Genomic DNA, 17,867 nt, shown 5'->3' with positions numbered 1-17,867 from the left:
GCAGCCAAACCACCAGATTGGCATGAAGGAGGAAGAGAGCGCCCAGAAGTGCCATTTTCCCTGTTTCCTACAAGGCAACAAGAAAGAGCAAAAAGCCAGGAATGGCGGACGGGAGTCTATTAGATGGATTGTCAGCTACATTTTAGGCCAGGGATAGGGCCCCTTCAGCTCCCATTATCCTTGACTGGTGGCCATGATTAAGCTGATGTGAGTTGGAGCCCCACAACACCTGGAGAGTCAAATGTTCCCCCATCCTCCTTATAGGTCCTAAGCCTGTTGTTATCCCAAGAGCTCTTGCCCCTCTGCCTAGCCAGGTATTAGCTATTGTGATGCTATAGAATGTCAGTGATTACAATGCTCTGTTTTTATTGCTTCTCATGGCCTAGAACTGACCCTGAACCCAGCCCTGAATGAGCTATCAGATGGATGTTAAATGTTTGGGTGAAAGGGCCATCTCTCGGTGGTAGAGCATCTGTTTTGCATGCAGAAGGCTCACAAGTTCAATCCCTGATGGCATCTCCACATAGGGCTAGGAATTTCTCCCCTCTGAAGTCCTGGAGATTCGCCTCAAGTTATTGTGGATCATACTAAGCTTGGTAGGCCAACGGTCTGACTCACTGTAAGACACCGTCCTGTGTTCTGTACTTTAAAGAGCAAGGATTTCTAAAGTGAGCAGGATAGATATGGACTTACGAAGCTCACCCTTGTAGGAGCTGGTGCAGGAAGGCGCATGCTGAATTATAGGACCTGATCAGCTACCAAGCAGGTTTAGACTAGGGAATCTGGACAGCCATCTAGCTTCAAAATCTACAAAACCAGCAATATTTATAACCAAGAATATCTCTGGGAGACTCTGGTGTCCTCCGCTAATTGATTTTCCTCCCCATCTTGCCACAATAGCCTGTTGTAGTTGTTATAACAAACACTCTCTTCCAAAGCAGCCCAGGGCAGCAAAGGTATCAATACTAATATAATTAAAACTTTAAAGCAACCTTCTAAAAAAACAGTTTTAAATTCCCCCCAGGCAGTCTTTTTCAGTGGTTTCTACAAATTGCTGTGTACTCCAAGTTCCTTCTCAAGAAAATGAGCTTTCTAAATCTGGATCATCTTTATTGTGCTATTGATTGTGCTTTCAGCAAGTTAATAACCTCTCAGGAAATGGGGACTGCCTTTTGCATACTCAAAAACCACTCAAGGCAGGACTCAGTGATTGACAGCAGAGAAAATGCTGACCCCCTGAGTGAGATGTAGGCTGGAGACAGATCAATAGTTTTGCACTTTCTTTCTTTACCCCCCTAGGGAGTTGAAGGGGGTAGGATCTTTCACTTGGGAGACAGACCCTCCAAATCTCACCTCTCCTTGTGGCATATATAGGGGGATATTACAACCTCTCCTTACCTTTGGGAGCCATTAGTGCCCCTGTGACATCACAGCAGCCATTTCTCCAATCCCAACCCTCATCTCAAACCTGTTTGCATAACAAGCAACTAACACACCTACGGTATTGTTGGAGGGACTGCTCTGCTTAATACGGACTGGTGCAATGGGTCAAAAATACATTGTGAGCATGCAAATGTGAGCAATAGTCAAAAGAACTACACCATCTCTGTGCCAGCCAGCTGGTGGGCATTTTGTCCATTACAAAACAATTAGTGCCAAGAAATATCTATGCTATTGCCAGGGCCGCAGATTCCTCAAACTATATTTCTCTTGCTGCGAGGGAAATAGACCAGTGTTTCCCAACCTTTTTTGGGCAAAGGCACACTTGTTTCATGAAAAAAATCTCAAGGCACACCACCATTACAGCCCCGTGACGTCAGCGTGCAGCGTCACGCCGGGAGGGACGCACGAAAGTGTAAGTTTCAATTTTTTCCCCTCCCCCTTGCCTTCCTTCTGTGCCAACCGCCAAAAAGCCAAGAAAAAAGCCAAGACTTTAGGGCAGCAGGTCGACAAGGAAGAAGCTCCTACCTAAGGACAGGTGCGACGGCCGTGTCCTCTTCTGCCACACTTGGCAGCCCTGCCTCACGGTCGTGACTCCCACCCTGATTTCTCCCCGCAGGTCGAGCGGCACAGGCAGCCCAATGTGTCCAGCCCAGACACAAGCCCCGCTTCCCCACTCTAGATCCTGAATGCGACCAAGTGCTCTGGACTCCCGAGCAGGGTGGGAAAGAGGACTCGCATCTGGTAGCCTCCGGGCTCCTCGCCTGCTCGAGGGATGGCATTGCAGGCAAGCTACCGGCCGTCGCCATCGCCGCCCCCTCATGCGAGTGGACCTGCCCGGAGTGGTGGGCCGGGGGAGGCTCGCTCTCTGTGGGGATGTGGCCCGCACGCGCGGCCCCGCTTCCTCCTGCCCAGGGCTGAGCTCCTTACCCGCGATCTCGGTCTCGCGCACGCGGATCCCACTTATTCTGAAGCTCGCGCCACTAGCCGGGGCTCTCACACCGTGCCAGGGCGAGGCGGCGCGGCCCACTGACGTCATCGCGGCTCGCCGCCGCCCTCGACTTCCCTGTTCCCTCCCCTCCCTCGGGTCGCCGTGGTTACCGAGGACTGCAAGCTGCTCGGGCGAGCGTGGGGCATTAAGTGGGAGAAGGAAAATTAAAATTAAAACACGCCTGAAGGCCGCCTCTCCGGATACAGTGGTGCCTCGCAAGACGAAATTAATTCGTTCCGCAAGTCTCTTCGTCTTGCGAGTTTTTCGTCTTGCGATGCACGGTTTCCCATAGGAATGCATTGAAAATCAATTAATGCGTTCCTAGGGAAACCGCCTTCAGACCAGGTCCGGGGACAGTCTGTCCCCCGACCTCTTCTGAAGGCTGGGGGGGGGGACAAGGGCTTTTCTTCCCACCCCCAGCATTTTAAAAAACCCCGGGACAGCGGAGGACTTCTCCGCTGTCCGGGGCAATCTTAAAATGCTGGCGGGCGGCATTTTAAAATCGCCCGGGACAGCGGAGGACTTCTCCGCTGTCCGGGGCAATTTAAAAGCCCCTGGGAAGGCAGGCAGGGGGGACAAAGATTTTCGCCTTCAGGTGGGCAGGGGCGAAAGTCTTTGCTCCCCCCTGCCTGCCTTCCCGGGAGAGCGGAGAAAGGCAGCGCGTTTCTCCGCTGTCCCGGACGGCTTTTGAAGGCAGGCTTTTGAAAGCCGTCCGGGACAGCGGAGAAACGCAGCGCGCCCTTGCTGCTGCCCCCCGACTTGGCTGGAAGGCTGGCGGGGGGAGAAGCCTGCTCCTCCCCATCGCCAGCCCCGCAAACTTGGGGGACAGCGGGAGAGGCGCAGCGCGCCCTTGCCGCTCCCCCCCCGACTTGGCTGGAAGGCTGGCGGGGGGAGAAGCCTGCTCCTCCCCATCGCCAGCCCCGCAAACTCGGGAGACAGCGGGAGAGGCGCAGCGCACACTTGCCGCTGCCCCCCGACTTGGCTGGAAGGCTGGCGGGGGGAGAAGCCTGCTCCTCCCCATCGCCAGCCCCGCAAACTCGGGGGACAGTGGGAGAGGCGCAGCGCGCACTTGCCGCTGCCCCCCGACTTGGCTGGAAGGCTGGCGGGGGGAGAAGCCTGCTCCTCCCCATCGCCAGCCCTGCAAACTCGGGGGACAGCGGGAGAGGCGCAGCGCGCCCTTGCCGCTGCCCCCCGACTTGACTGGAAGGCTGGCGGGGGGAGAAGCCTGCTCCTCCCCATCGCCAGCCCTGCAAACTCGGGGGACAGCGGGAGAGGCGCAGCGCACCCTTGCCGCTGCCCCCCGACTTGGCTGGAAGGCTGGCGGGGGGAGAAGCCTGTTCCTCCCCATCGCCAGCCCTGCAAACTCGGGGGACAGCGGGAGAGGCGCAGCGTGCCATCCCGCTGTCTCCCGACATGGTTTGGAGGCTGGCGGAGGGCTTCCTCCTCCCCCAGCCCCGCAAGCTCCCAGAGCGATGCCAAAGCTGCGCGCAGCTTCGGCATGGCTCTGGGTCCCGTTCTGGGGGAGGGGGAAGCTCGGGCTTCCCCCGCCCCAGCCCCACGCCTGGCGGTGGGGGAATAATTTTTTCCCCCCTTTATTCCCCCCCCCCGCCAATTTTTCCCGCGGCACACCAGGCAACGTCTCGCGGCACACTAGTGTGCCGCGGAACTCCGGTTGGGAAACACTGAAATAGACTAACAAAGCTGACTGAAACTGGTTCGCAGGGAGAGGGAGGGGAGAGCAGAGCACCCGTGTTCGATTTCCGGCATCTCCAGGTAGGGCTGGGATGGGAAAGACTCGTCTAAAACCCTGCAGAGCTGCTGCCAGTCAGTGTTGATAGTACTGAGCTAGAGGGACCAAGGTCTGAGTTGGTATAAGGCAGCTGTTTGTGTTCTTGTGTTCCTAAACCTACACTCCACTGGTGCCATTCCCCATCTGTTGCCTCTTCATAGATCCCCAGATAGACTGGAGACATTATTTCATGTTCATTTTGTTCATGAAGAAGAGGGATTGGGGAAATGTAAGGAACATGGAGGCCCTACAATGTGCAGGCTGAGAAAGGCAGCTGGGGCAACAGCATTGCAGCCTCTGATTAATTCATGCCAGTAAAGTGCTTAAAAGAGCTCGCCAGAAATAAACAAAGGAGCAAGCAGGTTTCCAGCTTGAAAATCAGGGGAGAATGTGCGTCCTGGCAGAGTAAACGCAAAGAATGTTCTGAAGGCGAAGCAAACTTTTCCTTGTTGTGTGCTGGCAAAGTACTGGGTTGTTCTTGTTCTTGTTTTTATTATGTATTTTGTGTTCATAGATTTTGATTTTATGTTGTGAGCTGCCTTGAGACCTGCAGGTATAGGGCAGTATACGTACATATAACAACAACAATAGATGGGAAAGTGCCCTGGGCAGCAATCCTGGGCATTGAAAAACCTGTCCCAGTGAAATATCAGAGGGTAAGTTGCCCCAGCCTCCACATGCACCTCTTTGCTTATTGGCATCTGTCCAGAAGCTCATCCAAGTGACCTGTTAATTGACCATTTCATCCAGCTTTGCTTGTGCAGAGTTTACACAGAGGTTTGACTACATCCGGTCTTTATTAAGCATTCATTCTGGGGGGTTTTTTGTTGAGAGGTTATACCAGGTAATTTAGGTTTGCACAATTGTTTTAATTAAAAAATATTGATATACTGCTATTTTTTTAAAAAAAAGTCAGAGCAGTTTACAACAATTGTACATAAAACCATGCAATGAAAATATATATTCAAAAAGTTAAAATCCGAAATCAGCCAGCTACTGTAGAAGGTTACATCTTAATTGCCTGCATAGTGGAATAGGAAAGTTATCAGCAGGCCTTTAAATGTTGAAACAGAAGACACCTGCTGAATCTCCATTGGCAGGGTGTTCCACAGGACTGGGCAGATGACACTAAAGGCTCGATTTCTTGTTGTTGTCAGATGAGCCTCCCCAGTTCTGGGAATGATCAGAGATGATGCTGCAGATTACAGTGGTATCTCAGGTTACATACGCTTCAGGTTACATACGCTCCAGTTTACAGACTCCACTAACCCAGAAATAGTGCTTTAGGTTAAGAACTTTGCTTCAGGATGAGAACAGAAATCATACTCCGGCAGTGTGGCGGCAGCAGGAGGCCCCATTAGCTAAAATGGTGCTTCAGATTAAGAACAGTTTCAGGTTAAGAACGGACCTGCGGAACGAATTAAGTACTTAACCCGAGGTACCACTGTATCTCAGTGATCTAGCTGAGATATAAGGCTTCAGGTGGTCACTGGTGTACCCTAGACCTGTGTTGTCCAGGGCTTTGCAAATTAAGATAAGGACTCTTAACCTAGCTCAGTAGTAGATGGGCAGCCAGGGTCAGCCAGATGCCACAGCATTCTGCATCAGCTGCAGCTTCTGAACCAGGTCCAAGGGCATCCCCAAGTAGATAGCATTGCAGTAATCCAGGATTGAAGTTGCCAACGTATGGGTTACAGTGATGAGGTTAAGTGTCATCATAAAGTGGGTTAAAGTACTCAGTTGCCATAGGGTAACAAAACTTCTTTAAAAAAATAATAATTGGGCTTTCTGCAGTTTGTAAAAATGACAAGGGAATGCACTAGAAAGCATGGGTGGGAGGGTGCCTTAATGGGAAGACATATAAACATATAAACACCTCATAGGCCAATCCAGATGAGTACTCAGGAAACATTCAGTATTTATTCTAATGCAGAATCTCAAACACACACACAACCCTGGTAATACTTCTAAAGGTCAGAACTCTGATGTATTACCAGGGTTGTGTGTATCCCTGACCTATTATTTTTTAAACAACTTTTTACCAATAGAACTCTCAGCAGAGAATCTCCCTTGCAGCACAACCTATTTTTAATTCATTGTTTTTTAAAACTCCCCAAGGGTTTTAAGATTAATGTGACAATGCATGAGTCACTCTTGCTGAAAGCTAAAGTCAGTTAAAAATACAAGTTTACAAAGCTAAAATAATAATTTAAAAAATCTGAAAACCCGATGACAACCCAGAACACAGCTTGATAAAGTGTGATTCAATTAAAAATGGGAATAAATGTTCCCAGTAAAGCCAAATGCTGGCAATATAGATGATGTTACTATAAAGATCAATGGTCCCAAAAGACAAAGAGTTGAAACTGTCATAATCAGAGTAAATCTATTGAAATAAATAGGCATAACTGACTTAAATCTTTTACTTTCAGGGAATCTACCCTGAATATGCCTTAAGGCTAAAAGTTTTATTTTGATAATCTCTTCTTTTTCTTCTTCTTATGCATTGATTAAATAATGCAGATAGGGAAGTAAAGGGAAAAAAGACCACTGAATAGTGTCTGAATTGCCATCACATCTTGCTCTATTGTTGAATTTTAAAATCCTGTCATTTCAAAAATGAGGAAGATTGTGGAGTTCCACTTTACAGGCAGATCTGTACCACAGCTCTCGTCGTCGTCGTCGTCGTCGTCGTCCCCCCCCCCCCCCGTCCCCACTTCCACTTTGAGAGAGTTGGTGAGGAAGTTTGGGATTTCCTACAGATAATGCTTAGAACCATTTCATCAGATTACAATTCCCAGCATTCTTAGGCAGAAAATGGCCATGGAAATTATGCAAAACGAAGCTAAGCATGTAGTCCAGACAATGGTTTTTATTTATTTAAAGTAATCTCTCAACTGCTTTTTATTTCAAGACAATATCTCAAAGTGGTTTATAGCAAGGAAATAACGCAGCAATAAAATCAGTGAAAAACTCCTTAAAACTTAGCAACATGATCCAGAGGCAATAAAAAAAAAACCCACAAGCATCTGTTGGAGATGCCTGGTCAGAGATGTGTTTTCATTAGACAGTGATAGTGTTCCACCACTATTGCCTGCTGTATCACCTATGGGAGGGCACTTCAAGGACTGGACAGCCTTTGCAAAACCGCTGCTCTCCAGCTATTTTGGACTACAACTACAGTCGTACCTTGGAAGTCGAACAGAATCTGTTCCGTAAGTCTATTCGACTTCCCAAACGTTTGGAAACCAAAGCACGGCTTCCGATTGGCTGCAGGAGCTTCCTGCAGCCAATCAGAAGCTGCGGACACCCCGTCAGACATTCGGGTTCCAAAACTGGTTCACGAGCCGGAACAGTCACTTCCAGGTTTGTGGTGTTTGGGAGCCAAAACGTTCAAGAACTAAGCTGTTCGAAAACCAAGGTACGAATGTATGTGGCTGGTGGGAGTTGTAGTCCAAAATAACTGGAGGGCACCAGCTTTACACCACTGAGGAAGCTAGGAGGGCCTCCTTAGGAGATCTTGATGATGGAGTGAGTCTAGCTGTGGGGAAATGTGCCTTCAGGCTACCTTGACCTGAGTTTTTTCAGCCTTTGTATGCCCACGAGCACAGGGGTTGACAATACCGTAGTCTGTAAAAATTTATGGAACTGAATAATGCCTTACATGATGAGATTATTTGGGGCTGGGGGTATATTTCTATTCCATGAGGCTTAATCTGGAGGTTCGCATGTCTCTGAATGTCTCCCGTCACTTTTGCAGGCTCAGCGTCGGGGAGGATGTGAAAGATGGCTGACCATTCTCAAATCACTTTTGGTCCATTGACTGCAAAGTTTTCTTCCCAACCGTACCCTCAGCAGGAAGGCAAACCTGCTAGTTCCCAACAGTTAGCCAACCACCTTGCTGCTCCCAGCAAAGAAGATGACTGGGAAGGCGTAGATGGAAATGAACTGATCTTTGCCTTAGATGAGGAGGAAGATGCAACTCCTGACTCACCCGACCACTTTTCTATGTGTGAAGATATTGGGAAACAGGATGAACATCAGGAAGAGTCCACATTCCACATGCCATCCCCTCTGCCGTCTCCTCCTGAACTGGATTTCTTGCCCGCCCTCCCCACTTCCAGTTCACCCAGTTTATCACCCCAGAGATCAACAGGCCTTGTAAACCCTCAAGGCCCCAAGCCATTAATCAACTTAGTGAAATCCCTCTCAACTGAAATTGAGCCCCGGGACGCCTCTTCCCTCAAGCCCCAACCTTTGCTGAGCTTGGTCAAATCTATTTCAACTGAGATTTCCCGCCTGGAGCCAGAGGTGACACAGTCAAAGTCCGACTCCAAGCTCAATGTCCATCGATGGCGGCAGATCACCCATCCCAAGGGCAAAAATGGGGATTCTAGGACGGCTCCCTCCTCCCCCAACATTTCCCCCTCAGAGAGCAAAAGCAGCTTCTTCAAGGCTCAGGAAGCCAAATTTGAGGACACGAAAAGGCGGTTTTCAGAGGCCATGCATGAACCCCTTAGCAGACTCAGCAAAATCATGGGGGATGAGAATAATGTTTCACCAAAACACAGATCCCCACTTTCTGGCAACCACACCCATGATTCCCCTTCTAGCCACAGCAAGGAGACCATTTTGGAAGACGAGAAGAGCCCCACCCAGGAGACCAATCTGCATGGGGCTGTTCCAGGACAGCCATCTGGGAGGAGCCAAGTGGAGGACTATTGCCCCAGTGAACAGAAATGGGGTCCCTCCTTAAACTTACAGTACGAAATCTGCTCCTATGGAGATGTCATCCAAGTGGTGGAGGTTGCTGCGGACAAAAGCAGTGGCACAGAGGAAGTGCGGATGCTTCCACCTCTGGACATCCTCCGCCCCACCAAGCCTTGTAGCAGAGTGCCATGCAAAGCACTTGTCTGCGTCGCCATCTTGGCCTACCACTATTTTGTGCTGCCGCTGCCTCCTTACATCTCAGGCCTCTGCCTTGGCTTGGCATGTGGGTTCATGCTGGGCTTCCTCATTATTCTTCTGATGATGCCAAAGCGTTCCTTGTCTCCACGGAAAAGGCAGACATCTCTAGACCAGCTGCCATCAGAGACGCTGAATCAGCAGCCCCAGGAACCCAACATTCTTAAGGTAGGAGATAGGGGTGTCGGAAGTCGGCCATTGGTCCCATATAGACTCATAATGTCTGCACTGACTGGCAGTGGCTTTCCAGTCTTTTAGCCGGGGAACTCTCGGTCCTACTTGGGGATTGAACCCGGGACCATCTGCATGCAAAGTACATGCTCTGCCTCTGAGCTACAGCCCATCCCCAACAAATTCCCCGGTGGAACCAATCTGAGGCAGAATGCTGAAACAAAAATCCTGTCACTGTCATTTGTTTCCAGACATCTCAACTGATATTTTTAATTTTTTAATGAAATTATACATAGCTAGCTGTACTGGGCAGGGCAGGTTGACATTTTGACAACAACCTAAGATTCTGACCTTTTCACAAGAAACTATACTAACCAGAATAACCCAGAGCTTATGAAAAAGAAAAAGAAATGAAAAACACTGGGGTGCCATTTCCCCCCTGACCAATTGGCTGTCCAGTTGGTTGAAAGGTTTCATATAATGTTTAATTTATGTGTTTTTTAATGAATTATTTTATGTACCACCCTGAGAACTTTAGGGTTGAAGAGCAGGTTATAAATGGAATGAATGAATCAATCAATCAATCAGTCAGTCAGTCAGTCAGTCAGTCAGTCAGTCCTAGGCCAGACATTACCCACTCTTAACAAGGAGCCCTTGGTAGTGCGGTTGGCCAAGATCCCTCAGTGAAGGGGCAGCCATTCTCTACAGTTGCCCCAGCATTCATTCATAGATTTATTTATTGCATTTATAACCTACCTTTCCTCTAATAATCTCAAGCTGCTGTTCAGTGTTCTTCCCCATTCCATTTTATCCTCACAACAGCCCTGTGAGGGAAGTTAGGCTGAGAGACCATAGTTTGCCCAAGGTGACCCAGGGAGATTCATACGGCTGAGTGGGGATTTGAACCCTGCTCTCCTAGATCCTAGCCCAACCTGTATAGCCAGTATGTCAGGTAGAGATAGGCCAGGGAATTCATTTAGATTTGCATTTAAAGGCAAACCAACCTAATCTGTACTTTCCAAACCAAACCAAAACACAGCCACCCTTTGAAATTTGCACCCCTCTGAATTAGACTGCACTCCAGTCTAATAATATGTGCAAAAATGCAAATGCTAGGGTAAGGTGTCCATAAAATTTTTAGTGAAAAAATACATAAAATATTAGGGAAATTTAGTTGCAACAATGTTATATTAGGAGAATTTTCACGAGGACTTAAAATCCTGTATATTTTTTCTTCATGAAATGATAGGGGTGGGGATGAAATACAGAGTTGTATGTAGTGCTCAGAACAGATCTATTGAAATTAATAAATTAGTGATTTCCAATAACTTCAGTGGGTCTACTCTGAGTAGGATCAGCCCTAGAATACAACAACCCTGACAGGTTTATCCATCTTTAATGTCAGGGCAATGAAGGGAAAAGAAGACAACCGTTCTCTTTCCTCCACCCCACACCTCCATTGCTGCTCCCACTGATTAAGTTATCTGAGGGGAGTGGATGGCATTTGTGGAGGGCATCAGAAAAAATGGGTGGGTGGGTTTCCTCAAGGTTCATATTGGCTCTGGTTAAAGTCCCCAGGTAATTCGGATAATTTCCATGTTAGCCTGACGCCAAATTGGGAGAGTATACCCATCTTTAGCTTCAAGGAGGTGTCGGCCTACTTAAGGCACGAATAATGGTTGCCAAGCAACAAAGGCGGAGGCTTTCATCTCCCATCCTGTTGCTGCACAGTCTCCATCAGAGGCAATGAGGAGGAAAGTTCAGGAGTTGCTTTAAGTTGTTTATAATATTCTGTTTTAGTGCCGTAACCTGACTTGGGACCTTAGGGTGAAGGGCTGGTAGTAAAAAAACAACCCCAATGTTCCCATGCTCCTCTCTCAACATGGATTTGTTCAACACTGAAACAGTTCTCTCACACACACCACTAGGAGAGATAATCCTTCCACTGAGAAGCAAAACTAGGACTATCCCCTTTAATAAATTAGATTAATTGATTAGAAACCTTTTTAATCAACTAAAAAGGCACCCTCGATTAATCCGGCGACACACTATTATTATCATTTTTTGTTGTTTTGCTGTTAAGGCTGTTAAATATTTATTTATATTATTATGCCTTATTATTAAAGTTATTTATTCATTTCTTGTTATTTGTATGTTGCTTTTCCAAAGGTAGCTCACAACACAGCAGTATTGTTATTAATAATAATGTTTTTAATGCAAATGAATGCATTCTTAGAAAGACAGTCTAAAGGCTAAGGGTTGTCTGCAACTCACTGATTATTCAGGGTAGACCTATGAAAATTAGTGAAGTTTGTCATATCCAGTGGGTCATTTTCTGAGTAGGACAAACACTGGATACGGCCCTCATTCCATTCAAAACAGCATAAAACACACAATTTTATACCAGGAGTATCCAATGTGGTGCCCTCCAGCTGTTGCAGGACTCAGGTGTGATGGGAGGTGGAGTCCATCCAAAAACATCTGGAGGGCCTCACGTTTGCTACCTCTGTTTTATACTGTGTGGACTGGCTACCTCCCCCACTCTAAACAGAGTTGTTTCTTTCCAGGGGTGGATGAATGAAATGTATTTCTACGATCCAGAGATCTACCACCCGTCGCTTACCCACTCTGTGTTCGTGACCTTGGAAGACACCAGCATGACGCTCTCCTACCCCAAGAGCAACATCCCCCGGCGAGCCACCTTTGAGGAAGAGGACTTCAAGGTGACTTTGGTTAGTCACCGCCATTATGAAATGATTGGCGCAAAGGTGAGACACTGATGGGCAAGGAGCTGAAACTACGGGGGCGGGGGCTCGCTCACAATAGTGGGCTCGCAAACAGCAAGGGGTGGAAGGAAGACTAGGAGCAGGTGCTTGGTAACCTGTTGAGTAGCATGCCGTTTGCATTTCATACAAACAAGGCAAAGGCCAAAGTATAAAAATTGAAGTGGAGGTGGCCCTGTGGGTTAAACCACAGAGCCTAGGACTTGCTGATCAGAAGGTTGGCGGTTCGAATCCCTGCGACGGGGTGAGCTCCCGTTGCTCGGTCCCTGCTCCTGCCCACCTAGCAGTTCGAAAGCACGTCAAAGTGCAAGTAGATAAATAGGTACCACTCCAGCGGGAAAGTAAACGGCATTTCCGTGCGCTGCTCTGGTTCGCCAGAAGCGGCTTAGGCATGTTGGCCACATGACCCGCAAGCTGTACGCCGGCTCCCTCGGCCAGTAAAGCAAGATGACAGAGTTGGTAACCGAAACCCCAGAGTCGGTCACAACTGGACCTAATGGTCAGGGGTCCCTTTACCTTTACCTTTACTGCTGGATCAGGCCAATGGCCCAACTAGTTCAGCATCTTGTCCTGACAGTCGCCAAGCAGATGCCTGTGGGAAACAGGCAAGCAGGACCTGAGCACAAGAGCTCCTCTCCCTTCCTGTGGTTTCCAGCAACTGGCATTCAGATTTGCACCAGCACTGCCAGGCTATTCATGCCAGTTGTTAGCTTCATGGTAACTGTAAAATTTTACCGGTGCATTTGATTGATGTTTCATTATTTATTGTTATATTGTTGTTGGTTGTGAACCGCTTGGGTACTCTCTGGAGTAAAAGGCAAAAAGAAATAATAATATGAATATTTTTTAAAAAATATATATTTTTAATTAGTTTTCAGTTACAATAATCCAAGAAAAGCCTTATTATAACAATGCCAAATGATAATGCCATTAATAATGCCAATCATTCAAAAGCCAAATTATACAATTTAGGTGGCCCCCCTACATGCTAGAATTGATGGTTTGATGATTTACTATATTCCTGCATTCCAAAATCTTATAAATTTCCATTACACTCCAGTTAGAATAACAAACTCTTATACTGCAACTGCAGTTTTAATGACTTCCATTCACATTAGCACATTAAATGATTTATAGTCCTACAGGTGAAGCATTCAAACTCTCTCTTTGTTCTTCTTGTGTGTGGCAATTATTCTGTCCATGATGTTTCTTCCTGTCCTTGTAATATATTATGTCTATCTTTTGTCAGTCGTTGCTGTTTTCCATAATGCCTTGAGCGGAGCTACTGTTCCATTGATGTTTCAAAAGTTCTCCATGAAATAATATTATGAATAAAATCGTAGTCATCGAATTGTAGAGTTGGAAGAGTCCCAAAGGGTCATCTAGTTCAACTGTCTGCAATGCAGGAATATAAAAACAGTTGATCCCCTAGCCTAGGACATTGGGAGCCAATGTCATGCCTTCCAAATCCTACATCTCTCCACACTCATGACCATAGGTTGTGTTGGCTGGGGCTGATGGGAATTTTAGTCCAGAACATTCAGAGGGCACTGTATTGGCTACCTCTGCCTGAAGCGATATCTTTGCAGCTTGGTACTACTGCAGCATATACTGAACAATTGCTAGTATGATTTGCAGTCCCCTGGGAGTTTACACCTTCCCTTGGTGCTCTAGGTCTTCCTCTTCCCACCTGGGCTGGCTCGCAAGAGGATGTGGAACAAGAAATACCCCATCTGCATTCTCCTCCCAGAGCAAGACGACTCAAGTAGCAAAGGCTCCGGTGAGCATGACTTGGAGCACTCAAGAGAGAAGGCTATGAAGAGAAGGCTGTCTCCAGTTCAAGAGACCCCTCCAACACATCCAGCTGAGCCCCAGGAAAAAACTCTCTACCTCTTTGGCAGGACAGGGAGAGACAAGGAGGAATGGTTCCAGCATCTTGCAAGGGCCTCCCGGGCAGAAAGCTGTGAGCAGCGTAACGCCGTCACAGGTGAGCTCCAACATACCCTCCAACATTTCTCTGATGAAAATAAGGATGTCCTGAGGAAAAGTGGGGCATTCTGAGATCAAATCAGAAACTGGGACAGCTTCTGTAAATCTGGGACTGTCCCTGGGAAATAGAGACACTTGGAGGGTCTGCTCCAATCACACACAAAAATGTGCTTGGCACAAGCTTTTCTCTCAGGTTCATTTTAACTTGGGTGTTTTAGGGGGGATACTCCTGAGATGCTGTTCACAAAACCAGTGAGTCCTGCTAGCTGCGTCTGGGAAGATGTTGCCCCAGCGAAAGCTTAGAGCAGGCATCCCCAGACTCGTCCCTCCAGATGTTTTGGGACTACAATTCCCATCATCCCTGACCACTGGTCCTGTTGGCTAGGGATGATGGGAGTTGTAGTCCCAAAACATCTGGAGGGCGGAGTTTGGGGGTGCCTGGCTTAGAGTTATCTGAGAAGGGCTTGCAGGGCTTGACCCTCCAGTGACACCACCCCTCTGGAAAGGCTGATTGTGGCTTTTAAAGGGCCTGCAGAATAGTCAATGGTTCCTGCAAGGTGGCGGAGCAGGAGAGGCTGCTAGGAAATCATTTTCAGACATTGTGGGAGAGTCATGTCCTTAGGCTGGTGCAGTGTAAAAGGGCTATTCCTCAGGTGGGGTGACTGGTGCATCCTCCTCCTGCCAGCACTGGGTTCCTGAGGCAGGAGACATTACACCCTAGTCCCCAAATCCTCAATTTTTGCATCACTTCCTTCTGCTTTTGCTAGCCATGGGAAGGGACAAACTGTAGTGCAAGCGCTAAAGCCGGGAGAGGAAGGAGAGTATGAGCAATGGAAATGCTTCAGCGTTCCCTTTGGCATTGGAAATTGATCAGATATTGCCCACACACTCATAAGGTAAAGGACCCCTGACCATTAGGTCCAGTCGTGACCGACTCTGGGGTTGCGGCGCTCATCTCGCTTTATTGGCCGAGGGAGCCAGCGTACAGCTTCCGGGTCATGTGGCCAGCATGACTTAGCCACTTCTGGCGAACCAGAGCAGCGCACGGAAATGCCATTTACCTTCCTGCCGGAGTGGTACCTATTTATCTACTTGCACTTTGACGTGCTTTCGAACTGCTAGGTTGGCAGGAGCAGGGACCGAGCAACGGGAGCTCACCCCATCACAGGGATTCGAACCGCCGACCTTCTGATCAGCAAGCCCTAGGCTCTGTGATTTAACCCACAGCGCCACCCGTGTCCCTACACTCATAATACCTTCTAATTCATAAGAACAATACATTTGCCAAGAAAACCCAGTTTCCTGCTTTAACCGAAGGCAGCAAGGCTCTAATTTCCCCCTCTTTCTCTTGGCCAGGTTTAAACCAGCTCAGCCCATCAGGAAAGGGGACATGCAGCAGTGGCAGCAGCAGAGGCAGCACTGATGACCTCCTTTCTCTCATCAAGCCCAAGGACCTGGTTGTTAATGTCCGGGAGAAGCTCCTTTTGGATTACAACATGTACATGTCCCGAATAGTCCCAACAGGGACATGTTCCAGCCCACCCGAGAGCCCCTCCCACAGTACAGCAGGCAGCCCAACACCCAAAAAGGTGAGAAAACCACTGAGATTACCAGGTAATCCAGAAAGAGGGAAATGCTTTCAATATCATCCCTTGGGGGGAGGAAGGCAGAGGGGTTAAACACTCCCTCCTGTTAGTCACTTGTCCCCAAAACTGCTTGCATTGTTTAAAAAGAAATAAAAGGAGGTCATTGCACATTTATGTATACTGTCTAGTTAGGCCCCTTACGTCCTCACCCTAAATCAGGCTTCCTCAAACTCGGCCCTCCAGATGTTTTGAGACTACAGTTCCCATCATCCCTGACCACTGGTTCTGCTAGCTAGGGATCATGGGAGTTGTAGGCCAAAAAACATCTGGAGGGCTGAGTTTGAGGAAGCCTGCCCTAAATCAAAGGTAAGTCTTAGCACATACAATGGTTTTTTGTTAAATCAAGCAGAATTCGATGCCAAATGCAGATTACAAATATGCGGCAGATCTTTGGCAAACCTCCAGTGACTCTCTAGTGAACACTCAACAAAATTAACAGAGGAGGGAGAATGTTTTGGAGACACACTCTGTTCAGCTTTTGGAGGAGGCCACAGAGGATAAACAACATCATTTACTTACAAGATCTATAAACCACGTGATCAAAGAGCTCAAAACACAGCCAAAATCCACAAATTAACTGAAAAGCAAATATGCATGAAACCATTGCCATTAAAACACAGATCATTTGGTAAGACTTTCGAAACAAACATAGGTAGCTGAATTATATGGCTAGGTGGGCTTACAGAAACATAAATGTTTTCAGCAGGCGTCTAAAAGAATATAGTGAAGGCACCTGCCCAATCTCAATCTATTGACAGAAATGTTTTAGAGCAATAACACATGTTATAGCACTTACAGGTGTTTAGAATGTCTTTCTCGTGGATGATCCTATACAGAATTTAAGAGACATTGTAGTACTGTGACTCCCTTTTCCTTCTTTTCAGTTCTTTGGGGATACGAATGTCACGAGTGACACAAACACGGCTTGGGCCAATGCGGTGCTTGGGAGAATGTTTTGGGACTTCCTACGGGAAAAATTTTGGGCAGACCTAGTTTCAAACAAGATTCAGAAGAAACTAGGCAGAATCAAGGTAAGGAAATTGGCCCATTTTCTCTTCGCCTCTGTTTCTGTGTCCAAAGCAGATGCTTTACCACTGAGCTGTAGACCTTCCCTTTAGGAACCTAGGACTCTTTCTCATACTGAATGAGACCCATCTAGCTCAGTATTGCCTACACTGACTGGCAGCAGCTCTCCAAGTTTTCAAGATGGGGTTGGCCCCATATGCTGGCGTTTCACTGGAAAGTAGTCTTTTGTTTCTGCCTTTCTTTGACTTCCATTCCTGCCAGATTGTTGTTGTTTCTCCTTCCTCTCTTTTGGTCCAACTCAGCTGCCATACTTCATGAACGAGCTCACGCTCACTGAACTGGACATGGGGACTTCCATCCCACAAATCCTCAGCACATCAAGCCCAACCATCGATCACCGAGGTGAGCTGTAGCAGCATGCAGGGGGGGAACAGATTTGCACTGCCTCCCTCTAGTGGTGGGGCTGTATATGTTTCCCCGCAAATGAGTCTTTCCACCAAATATGAATGACAAAAAGACAAAGTCACAGGAACATAATACTTGTTTCACATTTGTGAGAAATCAGTCTTTTAGTGTGGCGGCATCTACATTCTGAAACTCTCTGTCTATTGACATCAGGCAAGTGTCGTCGCAGTGCTCTTTTTGGCATCATCTAAAACCTTGCTTTGTTTAGACAAGCCTACCCAGACATATAGAATATTGATGTATGTTTTAATCTGGTTTTAGGTGATTGCCGATTTTATATCGCTTTAAAGAGTTGTTTTTACTTCTTTTCCAACTGATGATTTTATTGTTTTATTCTCTTTGCAAACCGCTTTGAGGGTTTTCCTTTACAGTCAAGCAACGTATAAATGTTATGGAATAAAAAGATTAAATAAATAATCAGGAACCCAAATGACAATGAATTTAAATATATAAGCAACTATGCATGTATGTGAGTATATGTGTGTATGAAATATATAGCCACTGTATATGAAATAATGAAGTTCTCCAAACAATGCTTACGATTGGGGGAGGGGGGAATGAGAAACTGAGAGAAACCCACATTGACAGAAGGGCTCATCCCT

At 47.3% G+C, this 17,867-nt stretch overlaps 1 protein-coding gene across 1 annotated transcript in view; it reads left to right on the top strand.

Moving 5' to 3' along the window:
• Nucleotides 1-17,867, top strand: part of LOC114584268 (testis-expressed protein 2-like) — a 34,834-nt gene that overhangs the window by 10,118 nt on the left and 6,849 nt on the right. The window contains 6 exon segments of the mRNA XM_028705960.2: nucleotides 7,981-9,353; nucleotides 11,924-12,124; nucleotides 13,814-14,126; nucleotides 15,485-15,717; nucleotides 16,659-16,805; nucleotides 17,103-17,202. Of these exon segments, the coding sequence (XP_028561793.2) occupies nucleotides 8,007-9,353; nucleotides 11,924-12,124; nucleotides 13,814-14,126; nucleotides 15,485-15,717; nucleotides 16,659-16,805; nucleotides 17,103-17,202 (2,341 nt within the window). The 5' untranslated portion in view covers nucleotides 7,981-8,006.

The sequence above is a fragment of the Podarcis muralis genome, chromosome 14 (genome assembly GCF_964188315.1).
Source record: "Podarcis muralis chromosome 14, rPodMur119.hap1.1, whole genome shotgun sequence".
Classification (NCBI taxonomy): domain Eukaryota; kingdom Metazoa; phylum Chordata; class Lepidosauria; order Squamata; family Lacertidae; genus Podarcis; species Podarcis muralis.
The sequence above is the reverse complement of the archived record's forward strand: the minus strand, read 5'-3'. Positions and strand labels throughout refer to the sequence as shown.